General features: G+C 37.8%; 1 protein-coding gene across 1 annotated transcript in view; it reads right to left on the reverse strand.

The window, feature by feature from the left end:
- The window catches only part of LOC143711105 (tripartite motif-containing protein 16-like), a 30,339-nt gene extending 8,417 nt beyond the window's left edge, over positions 1–21,922 (reverse strand). Inside the window, exons 1-2 of the mRNA XM_077202433.1 lie at positions 21,776–21,922; positions 3,650–4,235 (exon numbers count right to left, since the gene is read on the reverse strand). Of these exons, the coding sequence (XP_077058548.1) occupies positions 3,650–4,231 (582 nt within the window). The 5' untranslated portion in view covers positions 4,232–4,235; positions 21,776–21,922. The remainder of the gene's footprint in view (positions 1–3,649; positions 4,236–21,775) is intronic.
- Between the last annotated feature and the right edge of the window lie 3,775 nt (positions 21,923–25,697).

Genomic DNA, 25,697 nt, shown 5'->3' on the forward strand with positions numbered 1-25,697 from the left:
CAATCACCATCGGACTGAACTATCAAGACTTTCTCCTCACGATTGTATATCCGGACGCTCAGCTAAGGCAAATGCAAGTATCGTACAATATACTAAATCGCTGTTAAGTTAGTCCAAACCCCTTGGTTAACAAAGGAGCTTTGTAGTAAGGAACTGATTGTTCTTCCAGGATGTTAAATTACTCTTTTCATAGCTTCATTCCTCTGTTCTGTTCCAGTTTTTCAGTCATTTTCACTTTCCTTTCTTCCCATGTATGCGTGATTGTTTGTATATGTTTTAGATTAGTTATGAGTCGTGATTTAGTTAAGTAAAACTTTTGTTCACATTCGTGTGAGATGATTCTGGTCTGCTTATAAATCAATGTCAATCTTACGATTATGATTACAGCTACATGCTAAGAAAGAGTTATTTTTCTGTGGCCATGGAAGTTGATAGACGATCAATACTGTGTTCGCTGGACGAACAGATTAATTGATTCTAATATTAATTCAGTTACATGAAATTAACTCGATTAACTGATCCAAATATTTATAATTAATTTTAACAAGTTACATTTAATCATTCATATTTCCCTTTAGAGTTAATTTGCTACATATAATGGTGGAGAATAAGGGCATCGTTTTAAACATTGTTTGCAAGTAGTCCCAGTAATCGATCTTGTATGTTTGTCCCTTGATTTTTATTAACATTTTATACATGCATTCCAGTTTCTGATAAAAAAAAAACTACAGCTTGAATGCACCTTCCTACGAACGGTAGAAAGTTTATCAATGCTATAATGCTTGTTTAAATCGTACGATAAGAAACTAAACCGAAACTAAACCGATATTAGCAAAGAAATCCTAATGGTTCAATTTGATAACAGCGCAACACGCCACAGACCTTTGTGTAAACAAAACAGAAGCTAGCTCTTTAGCAGCCCTACATGTATACAAGTTAAAGCCCTTAACTTCATCAACTAGTATCCAACTAACACTTAGATACAGTGTGAGCATCATGTTTTAAACCACCCCTCTCTCTGCCTCTCCGTACTCCTCTCTGGTTTCATCCTCTGTTTGAGGTCTTACAGTTTTTTCTGTCAAAATTAGGTTGGTCCTTCATATTTTTTGGGTTTATTTTTGTTTTTTTAATTTTGACTTTATTTTTATTCCTCCCCTATTTAATTTAATTTACTTTTATTTTAGCCTGAATATCCCTATTCGGCTAAATTGAATTTAATTAAATTTAAAATTTTGTTAAATCAATGTGTTTACTTACTCTCCCTTTTAGTCTCCCTAAGCTATACTTTTACCTTATTTTAGTTATTTTGAACTAAATAGGGAAAAACTCTCCTTTCTTCCTTTCTCTTTCTGTTTCCATTTGATTGTTTTCCTTCAGTTTTGTTTTATTTGTAACCCCCGTAGTGACTAAACCTGTAAGAAGAACCATCAGTTTTGAGTAATAATTTGACTATACGTACAAGGTCCATATAACAGTACCACACACAGATAGCTTACCACCTTCTCTACGAACTTGCATTTGCCTTTGCCATTTCTCTCTCGTGTTCCCACAAGTGTGCCAGTATGCCTCCGACATCCAGCCCTGCCACCCACCAGGACCCCCTGGAGACCCGGCAGAGCAGAGTGATGGACATCCTTCAGTCTGAAGCAGCCAACGACCTGCAACAGCAGAGAACGAAATGGCAAGACTGCAACAAAAGTGGACACCCGACACTCAGCCTGAACCACGAAAAGCTGACCAGCATCCTCTTTTCCTTGGACCATGCTCCCATAAGCCTCCAACAGGAGGTAAATGAACTAACGCTGCAAGTCACAGAGTTCTACAGAGAACCAACCCCCTGCTCAGCGTGAGAAGGCACAGGACAGATGCAAGGACCCTGACAGAGTGGAGCAACCGAAGGAGATCAACGGTCTTCAGGAGGCTCTGACAACAGCTGGGCACCGATAACAGCTGGATAACGCCACCAAGCAAGACCTTGAAAGAGAACTGTTTCACATGAAGACACTGTTAAAAACAGCAAATGTGGAACTTAAAGGGAGAGACGCTAAAGCTAAGGCCCTTAAAGGCCATCTGCGTGCAGCAAGAGCTGAAGTTCAAACCTTGACTCAGTAATTCTCCAGCATCAAGAGGAGCTTAACATGGTCCAGAACAGAACAGTCCTACCAACTACAAATGGACCCCACAAGGAAAAGGTATCCTGATGAACTTCACATCAGCAGTGAAACTCCCCAAACCCTGCCCACAGGCACAAGGGGGGGAGAAGCCTAAGCCCTCTGTGTAACACTTCACCAGCCAGCTTCCTGAGAGTCTCTGCAGCTGCAGGAAGAGAAGGATTAATTCAGACAAACCCTGAAACGCCACAAGACTTCAAGAGAATGGCCAGACACATCCTTGCATTCACATCAGAGCTTGCAGGAGACAACGACGTCCAAGCCTACCTCAGGACACTGAGTTTCACCTGCAGTCTTTGAGCAGTGTGACACACCAAGACAGACTCTATCTCCTCTGGATCACTTCCGGACCAGAGTTGTGACACTTTCTGGCTCGGCAGCCAGGAATCATCCAATCAGACTACCAGCAGTTAAAACAAGCCATCGTCAAGGAATTCTAAGATCCAAGGTCTGAAAGCGGACTGATTGCTGCCCTGGACACCAAACAGGGCAGACATGAAATTCCCTATGTTTACTACCACAGACTCAGACGAGCTTACTTCAGAGCTCGCAACGAGCCTAGGATGGAGGAGGACACCAGCTTCAAGAGCCTTTTCCTTCGAAATCTCAATCCAATTGGAAGGCAAGGCAAGGCAAGTTTATTTATATAGCACATTTCATACACTATGGTAATTTAAAGTGGTAATGCAAAATAAAATAAAAGAAAAATTAAAAGAGTTATAAAAGGAATTAAAAGAGATATAAAGATGATACAGTTATAAAAGGAATTAAAAGTGTTACTAAGTCACCATTTAGGCATTACGGACTGCCCCCTCACAATGACTATTCAACAACTGCGTGACATGACACAGAAGGCCTTTAACAATCCACAGGTCAGCTTTTCCTGACAAAAACAATTATTTATTTTTGCTAATTATTATTTAATTTCAGTTAGTTTTTCATTAACTGTTTTAAGTTTTGTTTTATTTTAGTTTATCATTTATCATGAATTATTTCTTTTATTTCAGTTTACGAAAATGTTTTTTAACCAATAGTTTTAGTCTTCGTTTACGAAAATAACCTTGCACGTAAGTTAATCGCTGTTATAAACTAATGCCCTGCTGCATTGTAACGCACACACATGCAAGTGCGCACAGAAACATTCAAGAGCGCAGAAACTTACTGTCAGCGCTGTCCTGTGATCTATCAATGAAATAGATTAAAAACTGGAAAGTTCCAGCATATATTCCTTTCTGTTTTTGAAGTAAGCTGTTCACAAGGCAACATGAGTTCGAGCCTCAGCTCGAGGTTCGGCTTCTCAAGCCAACATCAAAATTTGTTCACGAACTTTAGCCTCTAGTTGCAAATTGTGGCATGTTGCAAAGCATTTCCATTTACTGCGTTTTTATAATGACGTCATCAGCGATTAGTCAATGTCGACTCGACTTTAATCACATAACAGTTGACTTAAAAAATGTGTTTAACCCAGGGAGCAGTACCTGTTCCTCTGCCCGCACTGCTGCAGTTGATACAGTGTCATGATTTCTGTGTTCATCCACCAAACACAGCATACAGATACACCGCTGGTCGGTACGGCAGTAAATATCCATCATTTTACCATGTTGAGGACAGATCATCTCCTGCAGTCGTCCAGTGGCGTCCATCAGATTGTGTCCTTTACCTCTGAAGAGACTCTCATGCTGTTCAAGGTGAATTTGACAGTAGGAGCTTCGACACTCCAGACACGACTTCACTGCTTTCTGTTTATTTCCAGAGCAGGAGTCGCACTGCACATCTCCAGATCCAGTGTGAGGAACTGCAGGAGCAGCAGCTTGGTGTCTCGTAGCCTTGAGTTTCTCCACCATTTCAGCGATCACCACATTCTTACCTAAAACAGGTCTTGGTGTGAAGGTCTGGTTGCATAAAGGACATTTGCAGATTCTATCCTGATTCCAGTAGTCTGAGATGCAGCTCTTACAGTAACTGTGTCCACATGGAATAGTCACTGGATCATTCAGTAGATCCAGACACACTGAACAACTGAAATGATCCTGATCCACTGAAATATTGGCTTCTGCCATTTCACTGTATAAACACAGAAAGAGAGAGAGCAGTTAATTAGTTTACTGTGGTCCTTTCATGAGTTCACCTGCCAATCCAGTCTTAAAGGGGTGCTTGATTATGATTAGCGATGCATCAATCCGATACTCTGGATCGGTATCGACGCCAATCCAAGCTTTTTCGAATGGATCGGATATCGGTGATATCGGTGACAGATCCAAATTCGATACCGTGTTACCAGTGGTAGATGAATGAATAGCAATAAATGATGGCCTACTGTAAAAACTATAATAATTCTTATAAGAACTCAATTATTTATTTTTAAATATTGCCTTAAATTAAATACATTTAGAATACATTTTAGAATATGTTGCGCAATCACATGTGAGTGTGACAGGCAAGCTGAGTGGAAACCTTTTACATTCGAAGTACCTCAGCGCGTTAAACATGTCCCTGATTTGGAAATATTTTAACCTTGATACATCAGCGAGTAGCACTGAAAATTGTAATATTTGCAAAGCCAACGAATTACTATCTTCAGAAGCATCATGCAAAAGAACACGAGGAGCTTGCGCAAATCAAACGGAAAAGGATGAGTCAAAGCAGCTGACCTTGACAGATGCGTTTCAGAGGCAAGAAAAACTTCCAAATCAGAATCGTAAAGCTGTAAAAATAACAGAAAAGGTACTTGAATTCATTGTTCATCTAGAATCTAGATGGTCAGACTAGAGCTGCACGATTATCACAAAAATCATAATTGCCGATTATTCCCTTGAAATTGTAATTGCGATTATTAATTACGATTATCACAATTTACATTGAATATATATAGGCGTATTCCAAAAATTGTTAACGCGCCCACACACACACACACACACACACACACACACACACACACACACACACACACACACACACACACACACACACACACACACACACACACACACACACACACACACACACACAAACACACAGTACTGTCCGCCTTTACTTAACATACACATAAATTGTAAGAATGATTAATAGTAAAGACTACTAATAGATAAACATTAAGACTATGCTAAAGCAATTAAATAGCAGTCCCAAACTAGCTTTTGTTAATACAATGTTGATATGAGCCACCACAGTCATTTAAAATTATAAAAAATAACACAAAGTGAAAATAAAGTGGCATTTTGGGGTTATGGAAACGACAGTTACCATGGTGAATACACAATACTAAGAACTGTTAATGAAACATCTCCTGGTGAATGAAAATCATACCTGCATGCAAATCCTTCTCAGCTAACACGTGATTTATTGGTATTTTACTTTTATTTCGTGACTTACTAATTTACATTGTAATGACGTTGCATGCTCCTAGTTTATTTTGCACTTTTTACAGTGAAGCCATACACAGCGCGCGCCGCCGCATTTGCGCGTGCAATTGAAGAGTGCGCGCTACGAGCACAGTATAACGGCTGACAGGACAGTAAAGTCCGTTTTTCTGAGGTGAAAGTCTTTTTATTTCAGCATACACTTACGTCACTGCCTGGTATGTCATATTGTTCTGGGTTTTCTGAAGTAGTCGGGATTCGCCTCTCATAACATAATTATGCTCTAAACACACACACGGAGAGTGGATTTTCTTTTGTAATCGCGGCTTGGAACGATTACGTAATCGTGGCATCCGTAATCGTAATCGCGATTAGAAATTCGATTAATTGTGCAGCCCTAGGTCAGACCCTCTCTGTTGTCAAAAACACGGGTTTACTTTATAATAAGCACTGTGTTGCAGCTTGATACCGTTCTGATTTAAGATTCACTAGATTTCGAATATTATTACTTTTTGGGTTTTCTTCAGAAAATAATTTAATTTGATAATTGCAGTAAATATTGTTAAGATTGATACAACTAGTAAGTGTTAAAATTACTGTTAATTTTGCTACTGCATCATTCAGTTTTCTTAATAAAGTTGTCAGACATAAATTTTTTCACAAATCTTAATGACCAAGTGAATTGTATACATTCTTTAGTTTTGAAGGTAAAAAAACAAAAAAACACTGATATCGGATTGGTATCGGTCGGTACTCAGAATTTTGGTATCGGATTGGATCGGTTTTGAAAAAGCGGTATCGTTGCATCCCTAATTATGATTTCCCTTTTTTAACTTTAATTAGTGTGTAATGTTGCTGTTTGAGCATAAACAAGATCTGAAAAATTACGACGCTCAAAGTTCAAAGGAAAGGGAGATATTTTACTTTACAGAAATCACTTTTTAAGGAATAGGCCTACAACAAACTGTTGGTAGGGATTGCAATGAGCTTATTCACGGTTTAGTGACATCACAAATCCTAAAATTTACATAAACCCCGCCCCGGGAAAGCGATTTGTAGATTATCATGACAGAATATGCTATGATAATCAATGACTAGAAGACGACTACACATAAGCTACATAAATTCATCAACTAACTATTCAGAAATGTCCTGTTGCATTCTACATGTTGTCACTTCTTCTTGAGACTCTCCATCTTTGTCCGACTGTTTGAACATAAAAGGCAGCTAACACACTCTTGAAGCTCCGCCCTCTTTGCAGCGCATGTGCTCATTTGCATTTAAAGGGACAGACACAAAAACTGCACGTTTTTGCACCCCCTCAAAAAGTGACAATTTTAACATGCTATAAAATATATCTGTGGGGTATTTTGAGCTAAAACTTTGCATACACACTCTAGGGACATCAGAGACTTATTTTATATCTTGTAAAAAAGGGCATTATAGGACCCCTTTAATAGTTAATGCTGTCCTCGAAGAAGGCTGAGTAACTCCAGAGTGCAGTCTGGACACATAAAGGCAGGACGACGTGTGTTGCTCCGCCCACACCCGATTTTATTGGTTTATAATACAGCGATCTTATTGGCGTAGATTTTGAGGCATGAGCATGCACATTCCTTTATGTATGAGTTTATGAATTATCTACTACACTGTTTTACCGTACTACAAAAATATTAAGTGATAACCAGGGCGATTTTAGTAACAATCTGTAGTGATCTTTTTCTTTGTAGAAAAGTTAGAAGCTCAGACCAGGAGACGGTGGAAGTTTTCCCAGCAGAAGTTCTTTATTGCTTGTCGGTAGCTGCACTCATTCCAACATCCTCTAACTAAGGGAACTTTGCATTGTAGTTTATATACATTTCAAGGGGGAGGGATTACATTGTGAGGAACAAAGCATGTAAATGAGCTGAAACTTGAGAACAGAACGGTGCAGGACTTCTCGCACTGAGATAAGAACTCCAAGACAAATGGTCTCAGTAGTAAAATAGCAGGTGTTCAAACTTGCTCAGCATGACTCTTCACCCGGTAAAACAATGAGAACAGGAAAAGCCTAGCCTTCTCGTGCTGAGATGGGACAGTCAGAAATATCCTGCTGGGAACCCCTACCGTTTGCAGAGATTTCCTGGTCTCATCATTTATAAACTTTCTCAATATAAAATACTATTGTATTGGAAATCTAAATTAAACATTTAAATAAAATTTGTAATCCTACAAATCAAATGGATAATGTTTTGATAAATTTACACAAGACAAGTTAGATTAAGTTACTGTCAAAATGTATTCGTAAAGAGCTCATTTCACATTTCAAAGCAGCGTTACAAAGAGTAATATAAGCTTTAATAGAGCAGTTTTAGGGCTTAGGCGAAATCAAGAAATATGTTGCTGATATAAATGATACGCTGTTTGATATTTAGCCTAGTTTTATTATATTTAATAATTTACCCAGCAGATAAGTCAGTGTGACTGCATGAAAATTACTGGCATTGCAAAGGAGAGATATTCTATAGGCTGATATAGACAATATTTTCCATATGTCATGCAGGGCTCCATAATTTTCTCATTAATTTATGGTTCTTCATTTTTCCATTAGGGTCAGTGAATAAACACAAACTCGGGATTTCACACAAATTATGATAATTCACTGTATTTCAGTAAGACACAGGATAAATCCGAAAGTGTGTTTTACTTTATTTTGAAGCAAAACAACGGCGACAAATAAGACAATAATACGTTATCAAATAGCCTACAAGCCCTGCACTGTAAAAAATTTACTGTAAAATTTACAGCAACTTACTGGCAATTTTGGTTGCCAGTAAGCCTGTAAATTTTACAAGATTACCGTAAATCATAAACTACAATTAACTGTAAAAAATACAGCACACCTGTAAAAGCAGAAAAACAAGAGCAGCTGTGAATTTACAGTTCTTTATTGTATTATTTACAGTGTGAATATTTGATAATTTGAGGAAACCGATTATCTTAAATTGGTCAATTGACATTTCATATTTATACTGTGATTTTATTTCATTTGAGTCCACTAAAAAAATAAAATTATTTCAATGAGTTAACAAACCATCTATTTAACTCAATCCTCTTGCAGATAATTGTTATTTAACAACAGCATACACCTGAATTGACGAACTAAACAAAAAGATCATTAATACATCAGCAACTACAGTCACTGCCTTTAAATAAAGCAACACACAGCATAACATCAGTGTTTCTCTGCTCCTCCTGAACTGAAGCACAGGCTCTACTCTTCAACACAATGGTGACACACAAAACGCAACAGAAACACTTTAAATCCCAACAGAACATTAAACACTAACAGATCTCCACTATATCATTTTGTGCAAAAACACATAAAATCACACTTCATATCAGCATTTACTCTCCTGAGCAGTCATTCATATAAATATATATTCACATTTCACATTTACTGTCACATAAATACATGCACAGAAAATAACTTATTTTGTTTAGTACATTTGACTTAGATTGTATAGTAAACAACTGACTTCCAGCCACAGCCATATATTTAATCTAGGGCTGGTCCGAATACCATTTTTTGAGCTTCGAAGCTTCGGTAGTAATGAACATCGAATATTCGAAGCTTCGGCGAGAGGGGGCTGAACATATTCTTTTCACTAATAAAGGCAGGAATCTCTGTGTTGGTCTGTCTTTTTGCATTTTGATTATTTCGAGAACCGTTCATCCAACCGACTTCACAAGGGAGTGCAGTGTTGCATTTGGTGCAATATAGATGGACACGCGAGACGCGACACATTCAGAATTAATAAACTTTTAGTCAGCTACAGAACAGCGCGAGCGGGAAGCAGCGCACATCACGCGGGCAGGGTTTATATGCTCCGAGAACGGACACTCCACTATGATATAAAACGCACACACACAGGTCTGTTAAATTAAGCAATACTTTTAAGGTAGTCTAATATTTTTCTGACTAACAAATTACTGACAAAGTAAAGGGTAGATTTAAATAAAGAAAAACGAAATTTAAATAAAGAAAAAAATTTATTTAAATAAGGAAAAACGAAATTTAAATGAAGAAAAAAATAAATTTAAATAAAGAAAAACGAAACTTAAATAAAGAAAAACAAAACTTAAATAAAGAAAAACTAAATTTAAATAAAGAAAAATGAAACTTAAATAAAGAAAAAACGAAATTTAAATAAAGAAAAATAAAACTTAAATAAAGAAAAAACAAAATTTAAATAAAGAAAAACGAAATTAAGTTAAATTAAAAACGAGATTAATTTAGATTGATAATAACGGGTAAAAGGCTAATACATTTTGTTTCTATTATTCTATTTTCCACAATGTCAAAGCAACGCAGCTTAACCCAAAACACAAGCTCAGGCATGCACTTCGGTCCATACAAACTCCGCTGTTCTGCGCTCTAGCCAGAGAACACTCCCGTTGCAGTTAGGCGTCGGTTCTATTTCTAGCATGCACGCATTTTCCGCGTGGCTCGAGCCGCGCCTTGTTTCACACAGGCAGTGTGCAAACTCCAACCTGTTAACATGGGAGCTGAAATAAAAACGTACATGCCACACAGCTGAGACGCTCACGCCATGCAGCCAGTGTGTCGCCGGCCTTATTCAAGCGCGAGTGAGAACCGTTTCGCGGGGGATCCCAGGTGTGCAAAAAAAAAAAAAAAAACGAATATTCGAATGTCAAATTTTCAAATCGAATACCAACCCACCGAACGAATATTCGAATATTCTGGTCCAGCCCTAATTTAATCACCTGAAAAGAAAAGAAGACAGTACATATCTAAAGATCTCAGCAGAGGAGGAGTAAATAACTCATTACCAGCGTCACTTGTCAAGGTGTTTTTGAGAATTAACTGAGGTTTAGATGTTGATGATTTATGGTTTAGTTTGTAGTCACCATGATGGTGATAAGTGTTGGCTTTAGTTGGGCTGTTACCCTTGACATTGCAACATTAGTTTTTCTCTGGCTGCTTTACCTGTGTGTTTATATGGCACAACAGTTATAGCAACAGAGCCAAGAGAAAAGAAATCTGGCAACTATGGCTGTGTATTGATGATGTCATCAAGAGTACTTACAGATCGGTAGCACCTCATTTCTCCCAAAGTTTAATGTCTTCTCAGTCATATGGTTCTTTCCATATAATTGATTAATATAGCGGTTTTCCATAAGGCAATTTAACAGCATTATCATTTGAATAATTTTAAAAACAATACTGCATAGATAGTTTAAAAAAACATCATGTTATTAAGTCACACACAGACATCAACAATCAGCGTATGAATCTCAACAATGGTGACACTCAAATGAAATGCTTCATGTTGCAATGCATGCTGGGTATCACCTTAATACAGAACTCCCAGCATGCATTGCAGCATGCATAAATTATGCAGCTGAATTGTCTTATTTTCTTTTCTTCTTACCATCTGCTTTTATTTTTGTTGTTTTTTGATGTGACTTTTTAGTAGCTTGATTTGTGATGTTCAGAGTTGATCTATCTATATTATGTTTGTCACCATAGGGCATAAAAAAAAATTAGTTTGGTTCCGGTTTCCGACCGACCCTGTCAATTTATGTGCGACCCAAATTTATTTTATGAGCTTGGGGAAGAAATAATACAAATTAAATAAATACACAAATAAAAAACTTTGAGGCGAACTATAATTTATGTTTTTGTACAGCACCGTATTTGTATAGCCTGTTGTCCTCCAGCAATGCTAACAAACGAGTGAGCCACGGGCGTTCACACATCGTTGTTGTCATGTAGATGCACTGCTGCGCTCGTGACAGGGCGCATGAACTGAACGAGCAGAGATAGAGAGAGATAGAGAGAGAGAGATAGAGATAGAGAGAGAGCCCCGGTCGCGCGCACGCACTCTCTCTGCGGAGTCAGGCGAAAGTATTGGCTTCACCGTCTCAAAACTAAGCACTGTCTTGCTCTCTCTCCCTCGCACATATTAATGAAAATAAATCGACACGATGGCAAGGTCGGAAGACTAAAGTTTAGCCTAATGTGGAGCATTCGGAGATTTATTTTTTCCTGAATTACCGCTGGGTGGGAATTGTGCTAAAATACGTTGCCTTATCTTCTCTGAAAGGCGTTCATCACATTCAGCTGACATATAAAACACACTTTAAATAAACGAAAAAACTATCCAGTGATGAAATGATCTGTGATGACACAAATCTTGTGGTATGACCTAACCGCCGGGATAATCACACAACGCGCACACATCCGATAATGACACGTCCAATTCGCGAACTAATGACTCATTTGAACCGATTCGTTTTAATGAATGGTTAAAACAACTGATCTTTCCAACACTGAACTCACGAGACGTCTGAATCGGTGTATAACTAATCGAAAACACTTTACAATAAGGCAACCCCGTTTGCCCCCGCGCACACATTTAAAATCAGCGTGTGTGTGTGTGTGTGTGTAACATGCTGGGACACACAAGGTGGTAGAGTACATGTACATGTAGGCTATGTTATGAAAAAATAGAGTAGCTTATCAATCGCTACTGTAAATAAAAATTAAAAATAATAATAATTTCCTTCCCATCCCTTGCTGCCACTAAAAAAAAAAAGAAAAAATCCCTACCGACCCATGACCTCAACTGACAACCAACCGGAACCAAACTTTTTTTTTTTACGCCTAGTTGAGGTTCATATGCTGATTCTTGATACACGTGTGTTCCAATTGCTTGAAAGGTTTTGTCAATCTTATATATGTCAAACACAAATTACCTGAAATAATCACAACCATCACGCTATAGAATCACATACTATACCAATCAGTAAGGTGAAATCTATTACAACCTCAATTTCATTATCAATAAACTATTCTGATCAAGATAAGCCACTAGATCAGGGCTATTCAATTAGTTTCATTCGAGGGCCGGATTATTAAATCGAAAAGTTGAGGTGGGCCGATGAGTTTAGCTTATTTATTGAAACATAACAGTATCAATAAGTAAGCTTAGGTATACATAAAAGTATTTTTATTTACTTGGAAATGTGGAACCCAACAGTATGCAGATTTATCAGACCATAATACATAACTTATTTACTCCTATGTACAAATATATGAATTATACAAGATCATAGCTATTGGTAAGAATTATTTTATTAATAATTATTATAGGCTTAAATTAAAATATTCTGACAGTGAGATCATAGGTAAAACCATGCATGGCTACTCACTCACACAGTATAATAAATGCTTAAACAGGTAAAAACTATACACACAATTAATTATATATTTCTCTAGCCCCCTAATAAATCTAATGCAATATAAATGACTATAACATAGTATTCAATATAAATATTCCACATTTCTGCCCAAACCATGGTAAATTACTACAGTAGGCTACATTCATGGTAAATTTTTGTAAGGCTGGTGATTAGGGATTTAGTCTTCTAACTTCGTTCATGGCACAATGTTTCTGCTATTTACCTCATCAGTCGTGTTGGGAATGTTGAGGCTGTTTCATCTGATTTAAAAATAGTTAAAATCATTGAGTGATTTGTGGTTTGTAACAGAGAGATGTGTCAGACTGAAACGCTTCTCACTGGATGTTGCAACGCTGTTTAATAATAGTGTCCGGGACTGGGAGTAAACGCAACTCCTTTAAGCTTGCGTTCCGTTATATACTGGGCCGCGCTGCGTAGTTCAAAGTAAACTAGTGAGACAACGGAAAACAGCGCTATTTGTTCTCTATTTGTTGTTACTGACCGAGAAACCGATGATGATTCAGTGACAGAACGGTCCGAAAGAATCCGAATCGTTTCAGACCGTTATGCAAGCGCGTTTGGCCAATTCATGGAAAGGAAATAATCGAACCAAAGAATGATTAATTAAGGAATGATTGATATCGCTGGTTCAGTCGACAGAAATACGGGACACACACATAATAACTGCTGAAATATTTGGACTGAAAACGTTTCTCAGGTCAGTCGGATCGCTCATGGTACACACACAGTGCGTATAGCCGTACAGCTGCAGACGCCACTGCGGACTCGCGCATATCAAACCAAATTTAGCCACACCGTCAGGAAAAGAAGAGGAGGGAGGTTTGGGTGCCCTCGGGCCGGATGGAGATGATTGGCGGACCGGACCTGGCCCGCGGGCCGCCAATTGAATAGCCCAGCACTAGATGTTAACAAGGCTGCTATGAATAGACTTCCAACAACACCTGATCATCATTTTACTTTACTTTTATTGCCATAACAAATTTGTCTCATAAAGACTTGGTTATAGTAGCCAAAGTAAAACTAATGTTCAACTTATCAAGAGTCAAGAGCCCAACTAAAGTAAACACTAATCACGATCATGGTAACTTCAAATGAAATATTTTCAATAAATCATCCACATCTAACCCTCAGCTATTTCTCAGTAAGTCTAATTATGACAGAAATAAAGTCAGTCTGGTTAGTAATAAGTGAAACTGGTAATGCTGTTTGTGGAGTTGTTTAATCCTGCTGAGATCTTCACAGATTTAATGTCTTCTTTTCTCTTCAGTGGATTTCCTCTAAGGCTGTGGCTGAAGTCAGTTATTTCCTGAAAAATCTCACAGTCAAATGTAATAAACAAAAAAGTAAAATTATGTGAATGACTTTATGTGATTTTATGTGTTTTTGCACATAACGATATAGTGGAGATCTGTTAGTGTTTAATCTGTTGGGATTTAAAGTGTTTCTGTTGAGTTTTGTGTGTCACCATTGTGTTGAAGAGTAGAGCCTGTGCTTCAGTTCAGGAGGAGCAAAGAAACACTGAGGTTAAGCTGATTGTTGCAATATATATAGGCAGTGACTGTGTATTTGCTGATGCATTAATGTTATTCAACTCATTCATGTGTGCTTATGTTGTCTAGTAGGATCTAGTTAAATGTATGTTTCTAGTTAACTCAAAAAGTCTTTTTCTTAGTAGACTCAAATTAAATTAGCTGACGGAATAACTATTTAATGGCAAATTTCCTCAAATGAAAGTTGTCTCAGGTTTTAATTCAATGCATTATTAATGACAGTAACATACTGTAAATAATACAGTAAAGAACAGTAAATTCACAGCTGGTCTTGTTTTGCTGTTTTTACAGGTGTGCTGTATTTTTTACAGTATAATTGTAGTTTATGATTTACAGTACTCTTGTAAAATGTACAGGCTTACTGGCAACCAAAATTGCCAGTAAGTTGCTGTAATTTTTACAGCAATTTGTTGCAGTGTGGCCTTTGGGTTTTGTGCGTACAATTGGAATAATAACCTTGCAGTGCTGAAATGTGATTTTTTTTAAAATTTTTTTTTACTAAAACAGATGTTATTATGTCGATCTATAGCAAATATTAGGGATGGCCCGATACCATTTTTTTCAAACCGATACGAGTACGAGTAATTACATTTGTGTACTTGCCGATATCGAGTACCGATACCGATATTTCTACCGCAAAAGTAACTATAGGCTCCCAGAAAAGAAGACAGAAGACTATTTTAGAACACAGGTTAGAAGACTGTTTTTATTTTCTTCTCTGCTTGTTTTAACAAGTCTAAAAATAAATAATAATGAGTAAAATAATAAATGTATTAACACACAAACCACGGTTAATTTAACATAAAAGCAAGCAGTTACTGCGTGCATGGTCTGACATGACTGAATGCGCCCAAAGTGCGCTCCCTTAATAGTCTAATTCCTAAAAAGCTGACAGTTCATCGCGATCTCACACATCTGTTATTATCAATGAAGCTGACTGCACAATGAATCTTTCATAATATCCACACTTTGTTTGTTATAATTAGAGGATTTGCCAGCATACAGAATTCAGCACTGAACAAAAAAGTTTTGAGCAGTGAGGGGAGTCTATCTTAAATGCTTCTGATTGTTCATTGCGTTCAAGAAATCAACACACATGTCTGTGATTGGCTACATCGCTCAACGCTTCAAACATGTTATGAATAGAAACTCTGGCCTGTAAATCGTTTCTATTTTGTTTTAGTTGTTCTTCTTGCTTTTCTGCAACAGATGAATGAAAATCTATTAGTTTTAATATGTTGTATTCATAGATATTTCTAGTTTGCGGGAGTCCCGCGAATCGTTTTATTCTCCCGGAACCCGCACACACAGAGTGAGTGCATTACCGCCCGCGCCCGCGCTCGCGCTCGGCCATCAGATCTAGTGCCGCGCCGCACTCTTTTGCGTTGGGAGTGCACGTCCCTATGCCTCAGTTCACCTCGACAAAGCACTCGCGGCGGCCAGTTTCGTTTCGCAAAATGTACGTGGTATCGGGGTGTGGTATCGGCGAATTTTTATGAGTACGAGTACGAGTATATGAGGACAGTATCGACCCGATCCCCGATGCCAGTATCGGTATCGGGCCATCCCTAGCAAATATTATTATTTATGTGCTCAAGAGCGTATTTGTATTGTATGTGCTCAAAAGCGAACATGTATTTAAGTAATACATGTTCGTATCACTTCTCTGCTGGGTATTTTATTAATTTCATTTTATTATAATTGCACAGATTAACAGCAGTGATTTTTTTTATGGTTATGCAGCTAGCCTAGGCCTATATGTGAGTGTTAATATTTGAAACTATTTTTATCCCGTAGGTACATACGCAGATTAAAACATGAACGCAATGTGGGTGTGGATAAATAAATAATTGGATTTTTAATAGCCTACCTGATGTTACAGTCACTGAGTCGTTAACCGGTTCAAGTCATTGTTAATCATTGGAATCTTTAAAAACTGTAACATAGTGCTTTACAGAACCAATAGGCCCTCATATTTTATTATGGTAAACAACAAGGAAACATGAGTTTGCCATTTAACATTTTACTTCCACTTTGTACCAAATAGCCTAATGTGAGCATTGGACAACAAATCTTGTAAATAAATAAATAAATAAAAACTGTGATTTAGACTTTAAAATCAGCTGCTTGCGTTCGGGTTTGTCTGATTACTTTAATACAGTGAATTGTCATAATTTGCGTAAAATCCCATCTGATCTACTGATCTTGATGGAAATTTGAAGAAGCGAATGACAGCTCTATTAGCCTTAAGTACGCGAGGTGCAGTCACCCAGCGTTCGTTTTTAAACAATAACTTCATCTATTCTGTGTCTTAAGTACAATAAAACAATAGCCAATATATCTGTAATAAAATTGCTATGGTAAACCGATAATAAGATACGATTAAAGTTAGCATTTAATATGGCCAAATCATTCACAAACGTACATAAAGGAATGTGTATGCTCAGACCTGATTGGTCTACAACCAATGAGATTGCTGTATTATAAACCAATTAAATTGGGGGATATCTTCCAGACAGCACTCTGGGGTAGCCTACTACAGAAGGCTCGATCCGAGCTCAACCCCCTACAGTACATAGGAAGAGAAACATGCTTGCATTTCGATCCAAGTCGTGATTAGGGTTGTAACGGTATGAGATTTTCACGGTATGATAATCATCTAGGAAAATATCATGGTTTCACGGTATACGGTATTAAAGAATCATTATTATTATAATCATCAGCTACAAAGACCCTAAAATGAATGAAAACAGATAGGGTTTTTTGGTTGAACATGGTTTATTAAAACAAACTTTTTTTAATCAAATTTTTTTATGAGTCTATGAACTTTTATTTTGACAGGTTGTACTAAACTCCTATGAGTTTCAGTCAAGAGTGTATTTGACGATGATTCTTTTAAATAAAATTATGAAATGCTCATTTATTTCTCTCAGAGCAGCTCTGGATATGTTCATGTGTTCACGTCCTCATATAGTGAGTGAGACGCCAGACGCTTTAAACACCATGAGCGTCACACATACTACATAATATAGATTTACACACACTCATATAGCGATTTGATTTGTTGCACAGCTATATTTTAGATTTATTCATCCATCTATCAAATCAAGCATTTTTCGTGACATCTGCGTCAAAATGGAAATAATACGGCCTTATAAATGGAACTTTATCTGCAGGGAGGGATGGTGTTCGCGAATATGGGAGAACATGTTCGACGTATCCTCCTTCTGCAGCCACTCTTCGTCCACATTTCTGGACACAACTGGATGTCCACCTTCAAGGAAAACCCCGCGTTCGTTTTTCGGATACCCAAAGTATTTCCACACTGCAGATTTCAACTTTTTTTCTGCGGGGGAAAGAGATTAGAATTCGCAACCTCTGTCTCAGACATTTTCTCCGCTGTACATGAATGGGTGGATTTTAAGCTCAAGTGGAAAGAAGTTGCATATGCGCAGGTGAGATCTGGTTTAATTTTTTTTCCAAAACCTTGGATAAGCAAATGTTCACGATATGATAATCATACATGTCAATATCGTGATAAACCCTCATACCGGTATACCGTAACAACCCTAGTCGTGATCACGTGATCACGGCCATTTGGCTGCTCTAATTGGGATAACCGGCCCCAAAACATCAATCATACAAAAGAACATAATCATATCAACAGATGCATATTAAATGAGCTAGAGAAGGAGGAACACAAAGCACAAAAAATGCCAAAAATAAATGGTTTCTGAAACTTGCCAAGGCAGACTGCCATCCAGCCACTGACAGGTCACGTGGCATGCCAGAAACAGACTACCAGCTTGTGAAGGGAGGCACATCTGAGGATGGCATTTCCCTCACTTCTTCACCCGCCTTAACTTCTAACTTCACCCGAACACTTCTAAGCGAAGTGTTCTGTAGCCCAGGGGCTGTTAATCTAATAAGGCATATGAAGCCACAAAGCATGTGAAGCCAGATGCTCATATTTTGCAAGCTGATGCTCATATATTGCATTAAACCATATTGCTTACTAACGCTTATTGAAGGCTTGCTAAACCATAATGTGTACTCATGCTTATGAAACATGCAAAGGCAGGGCCTGAGGAAGGACTATAAAGGAGGAGACCTGGAAAAGATTCTTTGCTCTTCCTTGCAATCAACAAGTTAATACTCCAGCAGTTAAGGGCCACAAGAAGCATTAAAGCCTAGCTAGTATCCATCTGTTAGTTAGTACTCATATATAACCTGTAACAAGTATTCTTTTCATTTGGATCTTTTAATAAATTTTGTTAAAACATTTATTATAATCATCTGACTGAATCTTGGGTTATTGAGTACGTGTCACATTCTTCCACCTGGGTCAGGAGGATCCTTTCTGGAGAGAACGACATCTGAGGGTGAGCATCCTTTTGAGATAAGAATGAACACTGGAAGATTTGATTGATCAAATAGCCTAGCCAAAGAGGCAGCATATGACATGGTAGTTATATTGCAAACACGGTTGAAGAGTAGGCTACCACAAAAGGTAGACTTATAATACAAAGGGTATAGGGCTGGGCGATAAATCGCACGATATTGTTATGCGCATCTCGTCAGTAAAGCCGGTTCCTTGATTAGTAGTAAATCACCATCACCTGCTTTCAGATGGAGCGGCATTTACTACAAAGAGCCGTAGTTAACTGACAAGCTGAGCCATATCGCATCAATATCGCGGACGTATCGCCAGCGATAATTAATGCGATATGGCTCAGCTTGTCAGTTAACTACGGCTCTTTGTACACAGCAAAAAATCCAGTGTTAAATTAACACTCCTGGGATATGAGTCCACACTCAAGAGTGTTGAAGTTAATGAGATAATTAAGTGATTCATTTAGTGATGATTGAGCATTATTGAAGATACCTGATGTTAACAAGCAGAATCACTGAAGGAGAAAATCTCAAATTGTAAGCCACCGTTATGGCGATAAGTGTTTGCTTTAGTTGGCCTCTTGACCCTTAAATTATTAACTTTAGATATTGTTTGGCTGTTGTATCTGAGTTATAACTGCCAAATGAACAAAGAAAAAACATGAAGATGTTGTTGGTTATATTATGACATTCATCATTTGAACTTTATGTTTTAGATTTATGTTGATTGTTACAGCATAACTGTGATTCTGCATAAGTTTCCAGAATTTTAGCTATAATATAAAGGCTTTCTTAAAAGTTAAAAAAAAAAATTCTTCGTGTTAGGCACACACAGCCTTCAAGATTCAGTCTATGCATCTCAACAATGGTGACGAGCAGAATATTCAAATTAGGAAAAGTAAAATACATACATCATCACACAGATCATAATTTATTCATATCGCAATGCATGATGGGAGCCATCAATGAGTTGTGATTGGTGGCAGCCACTGCAACACGCTTTATTATTGTCACCATTGTTGAGATTCATAGGCTGATTATTGATGTCTGTGTTTCAAAATAAAATTATTTGAAAATGATTTAATCAGAACAATGTTTATTAAATATTTTGGATTGTAAGAAACATACCTATATTCATATATGCTCTAAAATCATAAAGTTGTTGCCAATAAGTTAAACCAAACTGTCTCAATAAGATTCATTTTCAGATCACAGCATGATTATGCCTGAACATAACCAACACTATCAGATCACAGTTTTCTTTATTCATTTGACTGTTATAATCAAATAATAGCCGACAAAGAAATTTAAAGTGAATGTATAAAGATTAAGAGACCAACTAAAGCTAACACTTATCGCCATAACGGTTGCTTACAATTTGTGATTTTCGCCTACAATGATTCTGCTTGTTAACATCAGGTGTCTTCAATAATGCTCAAACATCACTAAATTAATCACTTAATTATCTCATTAACTTTAACACTCTTGAGTGTTAATTTAACACTGGAGTTTGTGCTGTAGAATAAATGCTGCTCCATCTGAAAGCAGGTGAAGGCGATTTACTACTAATCAAGGAACCGGCATTACTGACGAGATGCGCATAACAATATCGTGCGATATATCGCCCAGCCCTACCAGATGATGAATAAGGGTCTTATCTAGCGAAACGATCGGTCATTTCAAAAATAAATAAAAAACTTTAAGTTTTATAAGCACAAATGCTCGCCTTGCTCTGTTCTGTGATGCACATTCGTGATCCTGTTCGAACTCGTTCATCAAAATGAACAAATCTTTTTTCGAGTCATTTCGTTCATTGAATGAACGAAATGACTCCAAAAAAGACTCGTTCAAAATGAACAAATCTTTTTTTGAGTCATTTCATTCGTTGAATGAACGAAATGACTCGAAAAAAGATTCGTTCATTTGGATGAACGAGTTCGAGCAGGAGAGTCATGAACGACGGTAAACGCTCGCGCTGTGCAAGAGAGGGGTGATCAGCGCGTACACGAGCGTGATTGACACTGCTAAGACATTCCTCCTGGCTCTGATTGGTTGTTTCTGATCGGGAGCGGTGTATTTCTGCAAATGGCAATAGGACCACTGGGAGGAGCCAGAGGAGCTTGATTTTTTCACAGATTATCTGTCTCATATTCTACTTTCAGGACATAATGACAGTTTTAACAAATATTTGTTTACAAAAGTTACCTACTGGAGCTTTAATTCTTGTAATTAAATACATGTCATTGGGGTTCAGGGGGCGCGTAGATCTATAGGCTATGCACGGAACATTTTTTTTAAGCGGAAAATTAATTATATTCAAATATATTCATTTATAGTGTATATAAACAATATATTTTATAATGACATTATAATTAGACATATATGTTTAAATAGAATTACAATTACTGTAGTAGGCTAATATAGCAGGGCATTCAGCTACTTTTGAAAGGACAATAAAGTGTCAGTGTATTTCATTAGACTTTGACTTTGCCAGCTATAAAAACAAATCTAGCATTTCCTCACGTTTTACCACTGATTTTTAGTGACAGTCGATATGCATGGGCCAACTGGCTGATCCCCCTCTACCCTGCCGTGCCACACCCACTCCCTCCCTTCTTCTCACTGCCATCCACACCCATTTAAGCTGAATTTTTCAAAAAGATTGTTGTGAGCTAGACATGAGCTGTTAGGGGGGTTTCATGACCCTTTAAAAACGGTGGTGTTGTTGTCTGATGAAATTTATCTAGGAAAAGAAAGCGGCGCTCTGCTTAAAAGAGCACATGTCGCGTGAGTCTGAGTAAAGTAACGTTAAAAGCTGTGACATGAAAAGTTTACTGTCACACAAAAACCATACAAACATAATTTGCATCTACAGAAAGTCCTAACAGCTGTGAATTCACATGTGATTGACTCTTTCATTCAAACTGCACTTCACCAGTGTGCACTTCGCAAAACCGAAACTTAACTAAAACAAACATTCATAAAAACTCTATGACTCCTAAAAATGTAGGTAAACCTTTAATACTAAACTCACCTGTGAAATCACCACGAGTTTTGCGTCTTTTATTTCTGGAGTTAATACTTAAGGCTGAAATGATCCGTCGATCGATTTAAATATGTGGTGTTTGCTGGCGTTGATGAACATGTGTGACGTTGAACAGATCATCGGACTCTTTACTTCCCGTAGTGTCACATGATCTACACTAAATAAAGACACAGAATTATTCTGTTTATACAAACATAAGCAAAACACTATGACCTTATAGGCTATACGCTTTCTTTTCAACTTGCTGATATTATTACATACATTTCATAGGCTATGTCACTAGAGATAACTATTTAAATAACTAAAAAAAATCAACTCTGGCGGATACGGGCTTTCATAATATGCATTCAACAAACACATAATCTTAATTTTACCCTCATTAACCATGTGTTGAACAATAATCATGGTCAAAACAATCCAGATATGGACCAGCTTTGAGGATAAACAGAAACAATGTATAAAGAAAGTAAATATGTCATGATGAGAGACTCATTAGAATCTGATCAAATCTCATCGAGCTCCGATTAAACTGTGATGCAATGTTATATTTTCAGTCAATCTCTTTCCACTTCAGATAGCCTACTACTACAACATAATATTTCATACAAAATATAAAAATAACAGAGCAATAAAAGAAACAGAAAAGCATAAAATAAGTGAAACAAAAAAAATCAAAAATTGGGTTTTGAAAATTTTTAATATTACATAGCAGTGAAATTTACAAATTCTGTTTTAGTCATTTCTGTGCAAGAAATCATCTGAGTCAATTTAGTCAAAAATAAGAAAAAAATTTAAGGAGCCCAGCCAGCACAGCCATGTGGGGCCCACATGGGTTTGACCTGGGCTATCTAACTTGGACCCAGCCAGTTTTGCCCCCCAGTTTCCATGTAGGCCCCATATGGGTTTGCCCAGATGAAATGAACACTGCTCAGTGTGCAGACTACAGGCTGTTAAATGTAACGCTGATCAGTGTTGGAGTTAATGAGATAATTAAGTGATTGAATAATGATTGAGCATTATTGATTAACACCTGCTGTTAACAAGCAGAATCACTGAAGAAAAGAGAAATCAGTTTATAGCATCTGATTCCATTTCCTCTTGCTGTTCTCAACATAACAATCTGATACAACTGAGCAGAGAAAAAATGATGTTAAAAAGTCAATAGGCCAACTAAAGCAAACACTTATCACCATAATGGTAACATCAAACCAAACTATTATTATAACCTATGTTCATTTTCAATAAGAACTTCTGTAGATGTCTACCAGAAATAAAGTAAACCTGGTTGGTAATAAGTGAAGCTGGTAATGCTGTTTGTGGAGTTGTTTAATCAGATCTTGAGAGATTTCGTGTATTTTATCTTCAGTTGATTTCATCTAAGGCTGTGACTGGAAGTAGTTCTTGTGTTTCTCTTTTCTTCAGTGATTCTGCTTGTTAACAGCAGGTGTTCATCAATAATGCTCAATCATTATTCAATCACTTAATTATCTCATTAACTCCAACACTGATCAGTGTTACATTTAACAGCCTGTAGTGTGCACACTGAGCAGTGTTCATTTCATCTGGGCAAATCCATGTGGGGCCTACATGGAAACCAGGGGCAAAACTGTCTGGGTCCTAGTTAGATAGCCCAGGTCAAACCCATGTGGGCCCCAGATGGCTGTGCTAGCTGGGAGTAATATACGTTTTTTTTTTTTAAATGGTGACTGTTCTCAATGTAAGAATGTATTGAGCTCAGTATAAGTAAGGAAATTATCTATTATTTTGTGTCTAGGCCATAGGCCTAGCATTCAAAAGTTTTCAAAAGAATACATTTAGTGCTTCTACGGAGTTGGTCCTAGAGAACCCAAAAGTGTTCATTTTTCTATATGCCCACCTCTATCAGGGTGCCATATTTAATAATGTTTCTACATACAATTTATTGGATTGCCATAATCTCACATTCAGGAAGAGTTTGGTACATTGAACAGGCCTATGCAGTGTATGCAGCGGTCTTTCGAATCGGCTTTTGCCGCGACTCTGGAGGACTTGGAGTTAAGCTTTTCTTTGAGAAAAGAACAAAGAACAGCACTTAAGTCATTCTTAAAAAATTAAGATGTGTTGTGAGTTTTGTCGTATACGGCAAAAGTTTAATCAACTCCGCTGGTGGGAAAACGCATGGGACTCACTCAGCCACAATAACCGTTCGTTGCTTGTAGCGCTATCCCTAACCTATTGCAGAGGGAATTTGAAAGACAACCGTTTATCCCGCCCGTTTATCACTCCTGTCGAAACGAGTGCTGGATACCTGAGGTAAAACTTCTCACCATTTTCCATTTTCATTTTCTTGAAAGGGGACTGGACTTGTCAAACAGTGGTGGATTTTTCTGGACCTCTGCGATTAACTCATCCGCAATGTCGTCTGCTATTTTAAATGCGATCCTTAAATTTGAATAGATTCTGATTGGCTGTCAGTGTTTTCTCGTTCAACAGCTGGAAAAAAATCGTTCCGAAAGTGAGCCCAACGATATCGTTTCTCTATATCGTTATAGTTGTGGTGTGAACTCTGCTATTCTTTAATATTGAGAACGATTTTTAGACCTATATCTTTATCGTTATCTTTATCGTTGTCGTCCTTGGTGTGAACGGGCCTTAATGGTGATGTGACTACAGTGGATTAACCTCAATTTTATGAAGTGAACTTTACCATTTTCTTCTCAAAATAATAATCTCCAACGAGCATTCAACACATGGGTGTTGTGTTAAGAGCAGGCGTCGTTGCATGAACACACAATCAATGAATTATGAATAATTTACTGCCATTGTGAGAGTAACATGAATCATGTAATCAATAAAAGCATATAGTCTGATTAAGTAGGGCCTATTTTATAGGCAGCTATTTTTTTGCAGCGATTTTTGTGTGAGCATATCAGTGAACACACCTCAGACAACTCAGTGAGTTTCACGTCTTTGTAAACTAAAGTTTAATGCCTTTTATGAATGATTGTTCCAGTGCACCTATGAAACCATTGTGTAGGTGGGGTGTGCTACCACAGAAACCGAAAATTCTCAAGACAGCAGCATGTGTCCAAATTTCAATCTTAACCGTTCTATTGTATCAGAAACGATCTTAAAGGACTTCCGGTTTCACAATGTAGTGAGAGGTCGTGCGGTGTCTGTGCTCCGAGTTTTTACTTAAGTAGTGTGTCTAATACAGCTGTCTTTTTTCTTATCATTTGCGCGTGATAAAGTGTTTTTGGTGTTCAGGGAGCGGAGCTAATACATATATGGGGAAAAATACTAAACCTGGCACTGGCAGTGCTAAAAACCAAGTAACCTCTGGCAAAGACGAGGAATCCGAAATGGCGGCGGTGCCACCTGCTCCACTAACAGCAGCGGTGCTCGTGTCTGAGCTTGAGAAGTCGAGGCGAAGTTTGACGGAGGAATTCACAGCTTTGCTGAACTGTTCTTTATTTCCATTGGAAATATCGTTGGAAAGCATTCACAGCACTTTGGCCTCTCACACCGCCACTATTTCCGAGATGGAGACAGCTCTCACTGACCACAGCGGTAGGATCCCTGAGTTGGAGAGCGAAGTCACTTCGCTCAAGGCCAGTCTAGCGTCGTCGGCCGATTTGAATGCAATGCTTGGTTCTGCTGTGGAGGATTTGGTGTCCCGATCGAAGCGACAGAATCTACGGGTGGTGGGCTTTCCCGAGGGGATTGAGGGCAGAAATCCAAGAGAATTCATGACTGACTTTTTTTTTGGAACTATGAAAGACGTCCTGTCAGCCCCTCCTGAAATTGATCGCGCTCATCGGAGTCTGGCGCCCAAACCCCGTCGAGGCGATAGGACGCGGCCGTTCATAGTTAAATTTCACAGGTTTCTGGAAAGAGATGCTGCACTACGCTGGGCCAAGGAACACAAAGA

The sequence above is a fragment of the Siphateles boraxobius genome, unplaced genomic scaffold, assembly GCF_051911475.1.
Source record: "Siphateles boraxobius isolate OS27281-9 unplaced genomic scaffold, OSU_SipBor_1 49, whole genome shotgun sequence".
Taxonomy (NCBI): domain Eukaryota; kingdom Metazoa; phylum Chordata; class Actinopteri; order Cypriniformes; family Leuciscidae; genus Siphateles; species Siphateles boraxobius.